Source organism: Platalea leucorodia (genome assembly GCF_965183815.1).
Source record: "Platalea leucorodia genome assembly, chromosome: 9".
Classification (NCBI taxonomy): Eukaryota; Metazoa; Chordata; class Aves; order Pelecaniformes; family Threskiornithidae; genus Platalea; species Platalea leucorodia.
In genome coordinates this window covers 17899045-17915518 of record NC_138831.1, presented here as the reverse complement: position 1 = coordinate 17915518, position 16474 = coordinate 17899045, and the positions used below count along the sequence as shown (strand labels likewise).

The window sequence follows — 16474 nt, the reverse complement described above, 5'->3', positions numbered from 1 at the left end:
TCTCCAAACCTGAAGGCTGCAGTCTTATGAGCTGCTGTATTGTCTGCCAGCCAGTGTTTATCTTTCTGATGTCATGTTCACTCATCATTAGATACTACTGGATGAGGGGGGACCTGTACATCAGAGCTGTCAATGCTGAATTTATCTATGGCTATGAATACCTGGGGAATAGTGGCCGTCTGGTTATCACGCCCCTCACTGACAGGTAAGGAGATTGTTTTCTAGGTAATAAGTGTATTTTACTTTTTTTTCTGGACAAACAAGCCTCATTGGGGATTAAACCAAGGATCTGACCATGCTGGTCTTACTACTTAATGTATGTAAATAGAAACCATTTGTAGAATAAAGGACTACCTGAGATGAGGGCATAGGAACACCCTAGCATTGGTGTAATTGGTGCAATTCTACTGTATTCCTAGTGATCAGTGCTCAGACTGATTGCTTTCATTCTCCTAATTCTTAATGTAGTGTTCTGACTCATATAAAATGCCCACCTGATAGCTAAGGAGCTCTTCTACAAACCAGTAGATAGGGGCATCTAATACTCTAGCATAGACAGCAGCAATAATAGTTTTACCCTTTTGTAACTGTCCTTTTTCTGGAGAGTGAATTTGTAGCCAGTGGCAGAAGGATTTATCCATGCAGGCCCCCTTGAATACTAATCAAGGCCACATAGCTAACTCCTTTGCAGAGTGCTGCATATCTAAGCAGTTCTGCGGAACAATAAAGGATGGATTCCTACCTGTCTCCAGCTGGATAGATCATATGTCTGCCTTACTGAAATCAGTAGCAGAAATGCTTTTCATCATCTGGTCTCTTCTTTGTTGTAGGTGTTATCTGACGCTTACAGGAGCTCTGCACCTGAAATTTGGAGGAGCACCTGCAGGACCAGCAGGAACAGGCAAAACAGAAACAACAAAAGACCTGGGGAAAGCACTAGCAATCCAAACTGTAGTGTTCAACTGCTCCGACCAGCTTGACTTTATGGCAATGGGAAAGTTTTTCAAGGGACTAGCCAGGTACAATGAAATGCTGCGTGTCATTACCAAGGAGTGGGTAGGATACAGGGATGCTGGCCACTGGGAATTGGTGGTTATTTTTCATAGCAGCCCAGAAGAACAAGCAAAGCCTTAGTAAGGGAGTTACTGTGTTCCAGAATGAGCAAAGTTACAAAATTCCTGCCAGAAGGGAGGGACAGTTGAGCCAATTAAAAAAAAAAAAAAAAAAAAAAAAAAGGATAAAAAGAGATCCTGTTCATTTAAGGCAAAATTAAAATGCTTTGCACCAATCCACTATTAGACACCTGTGCAAATGTTTCCAGCTCTGGACTTTGTTTTAATATCATACACATTGGACTGAGATTCAGCCCACAAGCTGCTTAATCTTAAGAAGGAGAGAATCTGCTGAGTGTATCCAAAATTGAGCAGCCAAGAGAGACTGCTCTAAGCCCTGAGGGATCCTCTCAGAGAAGCTTCTCTCTTCCCTACATTTCAGACAGGGCTGGTCCAATTAGTCTGTTGCACACTGGTGAATCTGAATTAGTTACTCCAACAAAAGCTGATACTCTTTTCTCAGATGTTTTCTTTGTAAGTAATTTAACTTCCTTCTTAAATCATGCCTTGTGGGAAGATCACCTTCCTCATATACTTGCTTCCAGCTTTATACATAGTCTTCCAAGCTCTGAAAAATGGACTTAAGAGATGTCTAAATTATATCTGCTACACTTAGAGCTTAGGTACAAAACAGGAATTCAGCGTGACACCTCCTTCAAGCCCAAATCTGTAACACACAGAATTTGTCCCAGACTGTAGGATCAGACATTGCCATGGTCTTGCAGGGACCATGCACCTTCTCACTGGTCACATGGCCTGCAATGTATAGTCGGGGTGAGGGGCTACAGCCCCTTCCACTGTACCAGTACACTGTGGCTGTGTCACTACCTGCTGTGGGACGTTAGGAGCCTTTTAGGTTTGCTTCTTGTCTCTGTGCTGCCTCCCCAGTATGTGGATTTATAATTTCTAGATCTAGCTGAGCTTTTGACTGCAAATTTGCTCCTGTGCGATATTCCTAACTCCCCTCATTTTTCCTTCCTTGCCCAGCTCTGGCGCATGGGCTTGCTTTGATGAGTTCAACCGCATTGATATCGAGGTGCTGTCTGTGGTGGCCCAGCAGATCACAACCATTCAGAAAGCACAGCAGCAGAGGGTATGTAATGAACATGCGAATGCAAAGGCAGACAAAAATATCTCCACTTGAGCTAGTCTAGGCAAGTCCTTGTCTTTGCATGCATCTTCACGAAGGACCAGCTTCACTGCTCAGGGTCAACTCAGACAGACGTACTTGAGCTTGGAGAGGTATGAGTAATGCCCTAGCTGTGATGCATCATACCAGACCATTACATAGTCAGCATCCTGGGTGGGTTTTGTAACTTCACCCTAGTCTGTGCTGCCACAGTTGCCCACACTCTCAACAGGCTGAAGTATGTCTCAGCTTGAGCTGCAGTGCCAGCAGACTTTGGTGTGGGAGACACTCTGATAGAGATCCACTGAGCTGATACAAATTGGAGCTGTGATAAAGGCAGCCAGTGTTCTGCCATGAGCTGCTCAGCACCACGTTTGTCTAAATGTGTTATCCAAGCTTTAGTGGATACACAAAACCCAATATGCGCAGAAAAATGCATACACATGCACACACAGAGTTGCAATGTAAAGTGAATTGTTGGCTTTACATGGAGACTCAGCTGTCAGCCAGGCTAGCAGACAGCCTCTGCTTCGTTCTCTGGAGACTCAGAGGGGTTAAGACCTGAATCTCCTTGACTTTGGCTTGGAATTAGAAACTTGCTTTCCGTGAATTCTTCTGCATTACTTTATCCCCCATCTGAAATTACTACCTACACAGCTTTAAAAAGGATTTAGGCTTCTCTTTGCCCCCTCTGCCACGAATTAATTCAGGTCCAAACTCTACTGCAGAATAAATGGAAAGATGTTTGTTTACAGCTGGAGGGATAGAAGTCTGTTCAAGAGCCAAAAAACTATTGTATCCTGTCAGTAAATCTTTGATGAGCCCAGTTTCTTAAACAGGGAAAAATATTGCCGGTAGTACTGGATTCCTGCAGTGGGACCAGATTGAGTCACTACAGTTATGGGCAGCTGTGTGTGTCCATGCTTGATAATTTAACTGCTGAAAGCCATTGTTTTCCTCTTGGAAGATTTTGCTACATTATTTAATTGGCAGGTCAGGCTCTGTTCTTTGAGGATGATCGTATTTTTAATTTTCTAGGTGGATCACTTCATGTTTGAAGGCACGGAGATCCCACTGGTCCCATCCTGTGCAGTCTTCATCACAATGAACCCAGGGTATGCTGGGCGTACTGAACTGCCCGATAACCTGAAGGTAAGGAGGGCAGACTACATAGACAGAAAGAAGAGGGGTGATACAGGTGCTGGATGCTACCCAGACCACCAGTGTGTCCATGACGAGGATTAGGATGTGATGCTTTTGGAAAGTTTCTAGGATCATTTTGAGATTTGAATCCCATCTGTAAGCAAATGGCACTCCTCAGATTGCAAACTGCAGGGATGCTACCCTGACAGGTACCAGGCACACTTATCCTATGTCCTTTAAACAGTCTGGGATAGATACTCAGCCTTTTCAGTTTGCTGGAAAAAGCAAGAAACAACAGTGTTTTGATCTTGTGTTGGACCGATATGTTTCAGGCTCTCTTTCGTCCTGTGGCTATGATGGTCCCAGATTATTCCATGATTGCTGAGATATCACTGTACTCCTTTGGGTTTAATGAAGCCAAAGTCCTTGCAAAGAAGATCACCACAACATTCAAACTGTTGTCAGAGCAGCTCAGTACCCAGGTAGATGCCTTAATGTTCATGAATGTTTTTAAAATGTGAAGCTTTCTCAGCCTAGGCACAACGTACGTGGATGGTTCTCTTGGTGCCTTGTGATACCAAAGGTCACAATACCCATTCTTCATCTACCTCCCTCCTTTCTAATGCTTATTTCTCCTCCTGTTGCTGGACTTGCATTCACCTTCAGTCCTAGTTAGGATTACAATGGCAGGACAGCCAAGCAGCCCTGCCTACTTCTCCCTCCATCTAGGATTTTTCATCATCCAGTTATTCTCGTCTTCCTCACCTGTAGTCTGTACGGCTGAGGACTAATTTTGAAGGATCCTGAGAGCAGACTTGGATGAAGGAGCAGTTGTTCTGAAGGCGTAACTCTCTCATTTTTCTTTTCTTACCTGCTAACTGAGTGCATGCATAGGTTCTCTCTTTTTAGGTGATGCTCCTGTATCTGATGACATTGTTTCCTCTGTGCCTTTTCCAGGACCACTATGACTTTGGGATGAGAGCTGTGAAGACTGTCATCTCAACAGCTGGCAACCTCAAAAGAGAGAATCCTACTATGAATGAGGTAAATGTTCTTACACTTCATGCTGTCATAGACTTACGTGGCCTTTTCTGCAGCCACATAAGAGAGGCAGGATCTTTGAAGTTCTGATTTCTTAAATCTTTGTAGGAGCTGATCTGCCTGCGGGCTATCAGGGATGCCAACGTACCCAAATTCCTGCAGGATGACCTCAAGCTCTTCAATGGTATTGTCTCAGATTTATTTCCCAAGATCAGAGAAAAGCCTGTTGATTATGGCATCCTGGAAGAAGCCATTCGCAAATCCTGCATCAAAGAGAGTCTGAAAGATGTTGATGGTGAGGGTAAAAGCTCTCCACAAGCTCCCTCTGGGCCTGGGCTTTTAGTCCAGTGCTCTGCCCTAGGAGAAAGAGAGGGCTGATCCCAGACGCACTCCGCATCATCTTCCTCGACAGGTTTTGTGACTAAGTGCATCCAGCTCTACGAAACCACTGTGGTTCGTCATGGCCTTATGTTAGTGGGGCCAACAGGCTCTGGGAAGACAAAGGTATGGTTGAGACACTGTGCTGGCCCCAGCAAACCTAGTGATGCAGCAGCCCGAGCAAACATCGCCTACCTAGTGATGCAGAGGGTTAAGCTTCACAGAAGACTCGCACTCCGGCATTTCCAGCTTCTCTCAGATAGAAGTCAGGAGACCAAGATGCTGCCTTTTAGTATTGATTTATAGCCATGGGGAAGTATATTAGTAGCTCACTCTTTCGAGTTGGGAGATTAGACTGAAGTTTATTAGCTCTACTGCAAATTTCTAAGGCCGAGACATACTTTGACATCTCGAGATGCTTTCAGGCCTCTCGCATGGGAGATCTGACTTCCTCCCCTGCATCTGGAATGCTTTATTTCTGTGAATGCAGCCAGGCATCTCCTTACTATGATAATATCCTTCATTACGTCTCCTTTCTTACTGCCCTTTGAATGCAGTTGCTGTGAGAGCAAGTGGCTTTGTCGTTATGGAGCCATGGCAGTTAACTCTCTTGCTTTCCTGCTTTTGCAGAGTTATGAAGTCCTGGCAGCTGCAATGACATCACTGAAAGGTCAGCCTGCAGCCAGTGGTGGGAATTACGAAGCAGTCAGCTACTTTGTGCTGAATCCCAAATCCATCACAATGGGCCAGCTTTATGGAGAGTTCAACTTGCTAACGCATGAGTGGTAAAGTACAAAACCTGCTTTCCTTCCTTCCAGACAGGAAACGTTTTTCTTCTGGTCTTGAGCGTCCTCTCTTCAAGGCTGAGAACTATTTAGGGTAGTGGCATAAAACCAGAAGCGATCAAGTCCTTGTCCTCACCAAGCTACAATAGCCAGTCACGGCGATTTAAGCTGACATCTTTTATTGTGTGCTTGGCCCAGCTTGCCAGCACATGCCCAGACAGTTACTGCAGCTCAGCTGGCAGCATTAGCTGCGTAACAAGGAATAATTCAATTGCTTTGGAGCACATGCCCCTGCTCTAAGATACAGCAGCTTAAAAACACTCACTTTGCTTCTGAAGAAAAGTGACCTCTGTGCTGCGCACTTGAATTGTTCTGTATAAATACACTGGTGGCCTTGAATGATGAGGGATGACTTTCAGGCAGAAAGGGGCATTTCATTCCCATTACCAGGGCTCCTGCTTGCTTACATGGTTTGGAAGCAAGAACCAATAGCCCTTTTGCCCTATTGACAGCCAGGTCCTACTGCTTATGTTTCCATATGTGACCTGAGGTTGACTTTGCAGCTCACTTTATCCAGAAGCTAAGGTGTGAGAAGCAGTGCGAATCTCCCTTTGGCCCTGTCACTCACCACTTGCTTAGGGGCAAAGCTAAAGACTGTGTTCTGTAAAACGAGGGAAACTAAATAAATATGAAACTAACTGCCTCTAGGAAAAGTGCAAGCAAGTAAACATTACTGATGCTGAGACCCAGAGCTTCCCAACCTGGGCTCTGGTGCATCCTTACTGAAGGACATTTTATAGGATATTCCAGTTAAGCTCGACAGCTTATTTATGATGTGACTTTACCCAAGGGCAGCACACAGGCACGTCAACATGACAAAAAGAAAAATACAGCAGCCATGTAAAATGTATTTACAGACAAATCCATCTGTTTTAATCGGCTGAGCTTTAGAACAGACTGTTTTCCCTTGATCTCAGTAACAATACCCTGGAATTCACTAGCACTATAAAAACAACAAATAATTATTTAATAATGGGAGTAGAGTCCAGGGCCTGAACAGAAATTCCACTCCAAGTTTCCATGTTCAGATTAAGTTCTTGCTATTAACAGCCAGCATTCCTTGTGTGTTTGCTCTCCTGTTCACCAGCTCCAGCACCACCTGGGTTCACAGGCAGCTGAGGATGGGGAACTTCAGTTATAAAGAGGGTAGAGTCACGCTCTTTAGCCTGGATTCATCCTCCTAACCTATAGTTACCCAACTGAAGCACCTGAATTAGCAGAGTAGCTGTCCTGAGTCTCCCTTTACACTTGATGGAGAAAAAGAGGCACCTCCAGAGAGCAGATAACCCACCTATGACCAGAACTGGGTGCTGGCAAGGCTTCTCTGCTTTTCACTGAGGACAGAGATGTTAAAGGGAAACTTGGCATTTTATAGTTAGATGACATGAAGTCCAGATCCTGATGCCCAAAGAAATTGTCTCATGGTGCCGCTCAGGCTGAGATGTATGTCTCAGTAAAAGGAAGAATGAGATGGACCTTGACGCAGCTCATCATTACGTGAGGCACAGGTATCCTTGGGCACATGAACCAGGGTAAGATTCTGGCTCTGTTGCCTTATATGGTGGAAGCTTTGCCATTGATTTCAGCAAAACCAGAATGGGCCAAGCCCTGCCTTCTTCCCTCCTTTCAGGACAGATGGGATCCTTTCCTCACTCATCCGGCGGGGAGCTGCAGCCACCGACACCAGCAAGAAGTGGTACATGTTTGATGGGCCAGTCGATGCTTTGTGGATTGAGAACATGAACACGGTGCTGGATGACAATAAGAAGCTGTGTCTTAGCTCAGGGGAAATCATCAAGCTCACAGAGGTAACTCATCCCTCCTGCTGTTGTCTGTTTTCCTTCCTCCCTCTTGGAACAGACTTGCCTTTTACTTTCCACTTGATGTCTGTGATGGACTTGTATGGAAATTGGTGTCTCAGTAGCAACCCTTTGTTGGCCAGACCTCTGCTGTGCTGCACAAACACAACAAAAAAAAGGCTTCTGCAACAAAGGGAAGGATTTCAGCTTCACCAAATTATGCTGAAAGACATATCAGAAGTGATCAAGTCCTTATCCTCCTTTCTCTCCTTTTGCAATTTCCAGAGCATGACCATGATGTTTGAAGTCCAGGATCTGGCTGTTGCTTCCCCTGCCACAGTCTCCCGCTGTGGCATGGTTTACCTGGAACCCAGCATCTTGGGGCTGGAGCCCTTCATCGAGTGCTGGCTGCAAAAAATCCCAGGCATCATGCAGCCCTTCTCACAGCAGCTAGCATCTCTCTTCAGGAGATTCCTCAAGGTGAGCTACCATGCCATTCCAGCCCTTCCATGGCTTGGAGCTTGTCAGATCAGATATCAACCAGCCCAGACTTGTCAAGGCCTGGATTTAAATGCCATTGCAGGAACACTTCAGACTACTAGTATACAAACTAATCTGTGAATTTTCTGGCTTTAATAGAGGTTATTCACTGATCCCTACAGATGTGACTTAGTCTTATTGGTCATGATAGTTTATTTCCTTTTAAAATTATCTTCTTGACAAAATCATCCCTGGTGCAGCTCCATTGCTTACAGTGGAGTTACTCCAGGGAAAAAGTTGTAAGAACAAGTCTTGTTATTTCTGCTCTTCTCCTGAGCCACTATTTTAATGAATAACCCAGAGCTGCAAAGGAAAGGTCTGAAGGCACAAGCTGCACATCACTGTTGCACAGAGCGAAAAGGCAGACCTAGAGGTTTCTTGTGGCTAAGACTGAACCAAGCAGTTTGACTTACTTTTCTCCAGTCAAAATGGTGGTACTTGGGACACAGTGGGAAATGGCAGCATCCTCAGTCATACCTTCCCTGCTAAATGTAGCCTTCAGGGAGGCAAGGAGAAACCAGAACCCTAGAAGGTAAAAGCAAAGTCAAGTGCATTGGATGATGACACTGAGCTGTTCCTGCCTCTCCTTACAGGAGGCCATCGGTTTTGTCCGGAGGTTTGTGAAGGAGATAATTGCCTCAACGGACAGTAACCTCACAAGGAGCCTCCTCATGCTCTTGGAATGTTTGTTTCAGCCTTTCATTCCCATTGAGGTAGGATCTTGCTGCTATTGCTTGTGTGTGCCTGTAACTCTTAAGGACGCTAAGTCATGCAGAGGGTTAGTCACCAGAGAGCAAAGTGTTGGTGCAGAAAGGTCACGCTGTAGCTCATCTACGTGGCAGAAGGCAATACAACATCTTGCAAAGCACAGGTAAACCTGGAAGGATTATGCTTTGCCCACTGAAAGAGCAAAAGATAAACTCCATGCCTACCAGGCTGGAGGGAAGAGGTTCACTTTTATTTATAGCAGAGGGAATTGGAGAATGAATGGAAAGCAGAGATCAGAGCTAAGCAGTGATGCACTTCAGATTGCAGGTCCTTTGAGAATTAGTATTGAAGAAGGCTGGACAACTTTCAAATTAAAAACCAAAGACTAAATTCTTCTCCCATCTCCTGTTGAGTAACATTAGTTAAGCAAGGGGAGTCTCTCAAGTACACCAATGAAACAGCAAGTTTTAATCCACAGAATACATTAACAAGGCCTGTGAAAAACTGGCTAGAAAAAGCTACGTGGAAGCTGAATAGAAATACAAGCACATTAAGAAGAGTCTGGTTTTCATGTACCTTAACCATACCTGACAATTTTACTTCTGCTCTTCTTTGGTTCTCAGGGAATTAGGATGATTCCCCAGGAGAAGGCAGCTCGTATCAGAGACCTGATTGAACCCTGGTTTATATTTGCCTTGATCTGGAGCGTGGGCGCTACCGGAGATTCCCAAGGTCGTGTGGCCTTCAGCTTGTGGCTGAGGGAGAAGATGGCAAAGGAAAAGGTGAGTAAAGGAAAAGCAGATCCTCTCTCATTATAGAGGAACTGGCAATCAGGAATGGGGGTCAGAGATTCTTGAATGTCTGGAGGCTTGGGATGGGCTTCCTCTTGTGATCTGGTATAGCACATCTGCCTCAAACTTCAAGGGGCCCCTGGAGCCGGAAGATGTGGGAGAGAGACCTGATCCCCCGGCTGCTAGGCAGCATCCCGTTAGTAAAGTCTTCCTGGCAGTAGTGCAGATCCTCCTCTGAATTCAGCTGAGTGGCAGCCAGATTCACCCCAGCTTTATTCCCACAGATCCAGTTACTTTTCCCAGAAGAAGGGCTGGTTTATGACTATAAACTGAATGACGCTGGGCTTAGCAGTGCTGAAGATGATCTGGATGAGGAGGTCATTAGGGAGGTAAAATATTTCACTTCAAACTCCAAGTTGGGAAATCTGGGGTGAGGAACCAGGAAGCAACACAGTCCTGCCAGATTTGGTAGGATTTTCTCATCAAGGGCAAATAAGAAAGGCCTATAAGAACCAAATGAGAATGTTTAAAGTGAAATGAAGCTTTTCATTAAAGGTAGAAGGCAGTTTCTTGCCTTCAGGGTTGTGAAGCAGATCTTTTGAATCTGAGCCAAGGACTGGTCAGTTCAGACCTGAGTGCCTCTGCCAGTGCTCAGGGAAGTGGGAGGGCTCTGCAAGTGTGGCTGCTGGAGGAGGATAGGGAGAAGCTCAGATGGAAAGGTCCGTCTGTGTTAGAAAGCAGTGCACAACAGCAGAAGAGCTGTGTGCAGCAGAGTCTGGAGGAGGAGTAAGGCAGACAAATATGCCATCTTTTTCACAGGAGACAGCGGAGCAGTAGGGCATGCAAGGCCCATCTGACTGACAGTCACCAGCTCCTAGGCTGAAAGAAAGAAAAAAAAAAAAAAGAGGGAAAAATGCTTCCCTTCCTGAAATCAGAGCCCTACATGAGCATCAGATGCTTAGCAGAAGCTGCCAGCGTCATCTCTGTGGGAAGGCCACATGGGGTGGTCAGGAATGCGCGTTTTCTCAGTGTTCTCCAGCACATCCCTGATAAAACCTCTGTCTCACTTGTATAGTGGCCTCTGGGAGGTTAGTCTGTGACTCGATTCTAGCACAAGTTGTCCGTGTCTTGTAGAAAACCTCCATATGCCTCTGAGTGCAACGCAGGTGACAGCACCAAACATGAAGATAGGATTGCAACTAAGCCCTCTTTGGCCCTCTGCCATGGGGGCACTTACAGGGTAGGTCAGCTTAGGACAGAATTTCCGTTCTTGCAAATACCACAAGTGCTCCATCACCCTTTGATCCCAGTTTTCAGAATGGAGGGCAAGTATGTTGCTGCTGAGGCAATGATCTCTAACTCTTGGGCTACCTCCCTCCCAAAGGAAGTGAGTCAGGCACTCACAGCGTTGCCATACAGAAAGGTGTAGGTGGCAAGACTAGACAGAGGGGCTGGAAACCTGAATTCCTCCTCAGAATCTGAGCTACTATACAAGGAGCTGTGATAGGGAAAACACCGCAGAAATACTGTTTTCCTATTCCCATAGGGGATAGATGCAATCACCCCCTCTAAACACACCCATACATTTCAGGTGTGCTGGGAGAAGTGGCTGGACTCTACAGCAAAGTTCACCATGGTTCCTGACACCAACTTCTGTGACATTATTGTGCCCACGATGAACACAGTTCGAATGGCCCATCTGCTGGAGCTATTGCTCACCAACTGTAAGCCTGTATGTGCCCAGCCTCGTCTTTGATTTTTTTTTGTTCAACCTTGTTCTCTTCAACAGAAGCACTTTTTCCTCTCCCAGTGCAGTCAGAACCTAACAGCTACCTGATACTTTAAGATTATTTCCCACTTTCATGGATTTGTATTTCTTTACTCAAAAGCTGTGCCTAAGCATCAAGAGTTCTCCATTCAGTCCCCAGGCGCCATGCCAATGCCCCAGAGGAATATCAACACAATTGTTCGATCAAAATGAAGCAATTCCTAGATAGCCCATCATCATCCCTCTTCACCTGTTTCCTACAGTTCCATTTCGTACTTCTCTGGTTGGATTCCTTCCACACCAAGAGATCTGTTGAACAGCTGACCTTACTGAAGAAGCGAGCCTTCTGTCCTCTCCCAGCCTTTGAATGCTTAAGTGAGCAGTAACCTGCATTTCCTCCAGCAAATGTCAGAGAGCTGGAAAACACAGACTGTATGCCTATGGTTATGCTGCATTGCTGATTGTGCTTCTAGGTTCTCTGCATTGGTCCCACTGGCACAGGGAAGACTGTCACCATTACAGACAAGCTTTTGAAGAACTTGCCTCTCAGGTACATCACACACTTCCTGATGTTTTCAGCACGCACCTCTGCTAACCAAACCCAGGATCTCATTGACAGCAAACTGGATAAGAGGCAAGTTTCCTTTCTGCGTTTGCAAAGGCAGTATCCCCGAGCTCAGTGTTTCTATGAGCTTGGCCATTTAGTTTCATCCCAAGACCTGAAGGGGCCCCAAGCATGTACAGCTGTGGATAACAAACGGGACACAGCAAATCTGAGCTGGGATTGTGAGAGCCAGTAATAACTTGATACAATGGCAAGCAAGTGAGAGGGATTAGTGAGGGTCTGTAAAAGTTGCTCCAAATCTAGTTATTCCAGAAGTACTACATTTCACAGCACAGGTGTTTGCAAACCCTGGTGTGGGATCTTTATAGAAACTGATGAGGGGAGAAAACGTGGCTGCTGACCCCCAGTCCAACTCCCCATGGTTAACAGCTTCCCTTTTGCCTACCTGGTCAGCCACTAGTTTGAAGTTTCCAACAGATTAATGGGCTCAAGCTTTGCTTTTATTTGCACCCATTTATTCATTCACATTGTGCATAAGTAGACAAAATTTCATTTGTGTTTGGAAAGAAGCCAGTGCCTCAAACATTGCTGCAGATCTTTTCCGTGCAAAGGCCCATACAAAGCAGTATATGGAGTGTAAGTGTAAGGATAGCTGAAACTGCTGACCCAGGAAGCCTCTGGAGAAAAAACTGCTTTTGGATCAAGTTAGGAGTACCTTTGCAGTAGGACTTGTCCTGTGTCCTTACACAGCTTCTGTCCTTACAGGCGGAAGGGTGTGTTCGGGCCTCCGGTTGGGCGTTACTTCATATTTTTTATTGATGATTTGAACATGCCTATGCTGGAGAAATATGGTGCTCAGCCACCCATCGAGCTGCTGCGGCAGTGGATGGACCACCAGGGCTGGTACGACAGGAAACAGATCGGTATGACCCAGATCGTTTGCCCAGTACTCTTGGCAAAAATTGGCCTGTTGATAGATATGCATACCTGCTGTGGAGATTTGTGGCGAGGGTTTTTAGGTACAACTTAGTATTCATTCCTGATTTCGCACTCTTCAAGGTACTTTTAAGAAGCTGGTAGATATTAATTTTGTCTGTGCCATGGGACCTCCTGGAGGGGGAAGGAATGCTGTCACTCCACGCCTCACCCGCCATTTCAACTACCTCTCCTTCACGGAGATGGAGGAGAGCAGCAAGAAGACTATCTTCTCCATCATCCTTGGCAGCTGGATGGGTAAGCTCTGCAGACAACTGCCACCTTCTTCCTCATGATGCAAGTCAACCTGATGATAATGGAGGTTGGAAGGGGAAGATGATGATCTGATCAAAGTGTTGGAAGCTGGAACTTGCATTAGTTTCTTGAAGATGCTTTTGGGAAAGTGTTGTTTGAATCTTAGCAATCAGAGAGCTCATACACTGTTTAGTCTTAGGCCAAACTCTGCTGTTGCAAATCAGCAAACTTCAACTTCGGCTCTCACAGTTTCATAAGATATCCCATAGCCTAGGCCTTTCAAAGAGGATTTTGTTTGTGATGGATGATGCAGATATCCTTCACTTCAGCACGTAAAGTGGTAACTCGGGTTTTTTGTCTTTTTCTAGCTGGACTCCTAGGAGAAAGAAGTTACAGAGATCCAGTGCGTAAGTAAGAGCAGAAGGATGAGAGGGAGAGACTGTGAACAGAACAAGCTGATGAGCACAGCATGGCGTAGCTTACCTGTGCTTTCACCAGACAGACACTTGCCCAGACAACAGCCTTCTGTGGAAGCAGAGCCTTCTGTTACTCTCCATCTGCTGCAGCCTGTGGACAGCTGAGCAGGGAGGATCTAAGCATGGTGCTACAGCCACCCAGAAAAAAGGGTTCATTTGGAGTGAAATGAGTCCTCTTATATTTGACAGGGTGGGAATTTAGGATCATCTTTGCAAATATGCGCTCATCTGCAAATCTGCCAGTAGGAAGGAGTGAGAATAGTGCACTATCAGAGAATCAAAGCAGAGCTTTCTGAGTGCTTGCAATATTCACAAGCGTCAGTACCTGACTATGAGCTCAGGGGCACACTGAAGCACCTAGCTGTGATTTAAAAAGAAATTAAAGAATTTTGGAAATAATGCAAAAAAGTGCAAAATGCTAGGGTGGCACAGGGCTCTACTTCCCCAGTGTTTGTAATGAACTTGATTGGGAGTTAAAAAAAAAAAAAAAAAAAGTATTTTATGCTCTAAAACTGGCAGCTGTGTTTGAATCTTGCCAGACTATTGCATAAGAACTTATTCTCAGTGGCTTTGCATTTGCTGAGCTCAAGGAATTGCAAGGCAGTTTAGCTAAGAGGGCACTCACACCTTCTGGCTTAAAAGTAGCTGAGACTCCACTGGGGGAGTACAAGGAGGAAGAAAGAAAACCTGTCTGCGAGTATTTCAGGTAGGCACCAGTTACCTGGCTGGCAGTGTCTCCTCTCTCCCTGGGGTGCATGGAGTCTTAACACCGCAGAATTGTTGCGATGCATTCTTCCCTCCCCAGATATAATTCCCTTTGGTTGGGAAACTCATTGGCAAACCGTCCACTGCAGGGAGCAGGTGCTTGGTCAGGTCCCCGCACAGTCTCTGCATAAGAAATCAGAAGACCAGTGCGTTCCTGGCCAAGCCCTAGCAACACCTCTGCCACTCAGTGCCACCCGTCTGCACTGCTAGGACCTCATCCCAGAGTGACCATCTTGGCATCCTCTCCACCTTCCTCTGTCTCTGCAGCAGGAGCACTTGCAGTCAAAGACTTGAACGAACCCTTGGTTGATGCCACTATCTGCGTGTATTTGACCATCACATCCCAGCTGCTGCCCACACCAGCAAAGTCGCATTACACCTTCAACCTGAGAGACCTCTCCAAGGTGTTCCAGGGCATGCTCATGGCTGAGCCCAGCAAGATTGAGGTGAGTCTTCCCATCAGCACAGCCATGCCACCCAGGGGAAGACCAGAAACGTTCCACTCCAAGCCTCATTGACAGGCCTGCAAACAGGTCTCAATTTCTTGTTGAAGCTGCATTTTGGTACCGTTTGAATGCGGTGACCTTCCCTTTGGTTATACTGCCTAGTACCAGTAGTAAACAGACCCCCCCTGCCATCCCAGCCCTTCCTTGGCATTGAAGCAGGTGAGTGGTCACAGGGAGTCAGTACGACACAGCCCAGCCATTCAGGGCTGGATGGAGCCATAGGGGACCAGACAGGGGACCATGCAGGAGCAGAGGTGATGTCTTGTTACCAGCTTGTAGCAATGGTGGCTTCTGTCCCTTTGGCTCTCCTGAAGACCTTACTCTGGCTCCAGCCCAGCCAGTAGAGATTGACTTATCACAGGAAGTACTTGAGACCCTGGTTCTATGCTACACCCAAATAAAAGGATCTTTCCAAAAAAACATAAGAACTTCTGAAAACAGTAAAAATTAAACCAAGCTGGGGGAAAGATAAGGACAAACAACATGAATTTTAAATCTCTCAAAGAAAGCCTGACATATGGACAAATAAAGGGGGGATTAGCTGAAGCTGTAATGAGCTCTCTGCAAAGCAGCTGTTTTGACAAGAGTTGTTTTTGAGAGGAGAAGGGAAGCAGCTTCCCAGTTCTTTCTCCACTCCAGCTGCAGGAGTGGAACTGGCCACATGCCGGGCAGGAACCAGCTTTCCTGACAGCGAGGCTCTTAATCTGCTTCTCTCACGGGGGTGTTTTGCTGGGATTTCCTACCAGAACAAACTGCACCTGCTGAGACTGTGGTACCATGAGAGCTGCCGGGTCTTCTGTGATCGCCTAGTCAGCAAGGAGGACCGGGGCTGGTTTGACAACCTGATGAAGAGTATGATGGAGGAGTTAGGCACCACTCTTGAGGAGGTTGTCCCCTCCCAGCCAGTTCTATTTGGGGACTTTATGGAGCCAGGTGCCAATATCAAACTGTACGAAGCAATCGACAGCCAGGAAAAGGTAAGGACCCTGGGAATCACGATAATGTGAGCTATGTTCACATCTTCTAAGTCTTCTGCAAACAAAAGAAAACAGTTAATAGTAACCATAGGGCTGCTTGAATTGAAGGTGTCTGGAATCACAAACCCTCCCAGGGCTCTCCTGTGAAATCCTGCCCCCGATGTGGATAGTGGCTGCATTTGGTGTGATGGGAAGTTGAGGTGGAACAAGCTGTCTCTGCATTGCCATCCCTGGGGGCAGCCTGCTATGTCATATCTCCCAAGTGAGCTGCATTTGGGACTGAAAAGTGGAATTTACTGGAAAGAAATGGCGCATTACCCCCAAACAATACTACTTTTGCCATTAAAGACTTCGCAATTGACCTTTACAAGTAATTAATGTTACTGCCAGATTCCCTGTTGGAGAATATACTGCGAGTACTTTGGTAGTCATAATTAAGCAAAGGCAATGAGCAGTGCGTTTTGCACTCATTATCAGAAACAGATGATTATCCTGTCGTCTCTCCTCTTGTGATAGCTGTGTGACAAGGACTGGTAATTAACTGAGCTTTCCAATCTCTTTCACAAAGTAGGTAGGCCTGTCCCCCACTGAAGTGAGCACAGCTGAGACAGCCAGACTTACCAAGCTGCTGCACAGTCCGCTGATGTGCATAGGACTTTGGCACCTAGGCACTGTATGAATTCCAGCAGATGCTGCTTGCC

The 16474-nt window shown here is 46.0% G+C and overlaps 1 protein-coding gene across 1 annotated transcript in view; it reads left to right on the top strand.

The window, feature by feature from the left end:
• Nucleotides 1-16474, top strand: part of DNAH1 (dynein axonemal heavy chain 1) — a gene marked incomplete at both ends in the record, with an annotated part of 71588 nt that overhangs the window by 31855 nt on the left and 23259 nt on the right. The window contains 21 exons of the mRNA XM_082321284.1: nt 92-205; nt 831-1019; nt 2100-2205; nt 3280-3393; nt 3717-3866; nt 4342-4428; nt 4534-4720; nt 4838-4929; nt 5434-5588; nt 7279-7456; nt 7733-7927; nt 8581-8700; nt 9319-9477; nt 9771-9875; nt 11078-11218; nt 11728-11888; nt 12585-12742; nt 12879-13052; nt 13418-13456; nt 14558-14736; nt 15543-15773. Coding sequence (XP_082177410.1) covers nt 92-205; nt 831-1019; nt 2100-2205; nt 3280-3393; nt 3717-3866; nt 4342-4428; nt 4534-4720; nt 4838-4929; nt 5434-5588; nt 7279-7456; nt 7733-7927; nt 8581-8700; nt 9319-9477; nt 9771-9875; nt 11078-11218; nt 11728-11888; nt 12585-12742; nt 12879-13052; nt 13418-13456; nt 14558-14736; nt 15543-15773 — 3034 coding nt within the window. The remainder of the gene's footprint in view (nt 1-91; nt 206-830; nt 1020-2099; nt 2206-3279; nt 3394-3716; nt 3867-4341; nt 4429-4533; nt 4721-4837; nt 4930-5433; nt 5589-7278; nt 7457-7732; nt 7928-8580; nt 8701-9318; nt 9478-9770; nt 9876-11077; nt 11219-11727; nt 11889-12584; nt 12743-12878; nt 13053-13417; nt 13457-14557; nt 14737-15542; nt 15774-16474) is intronic.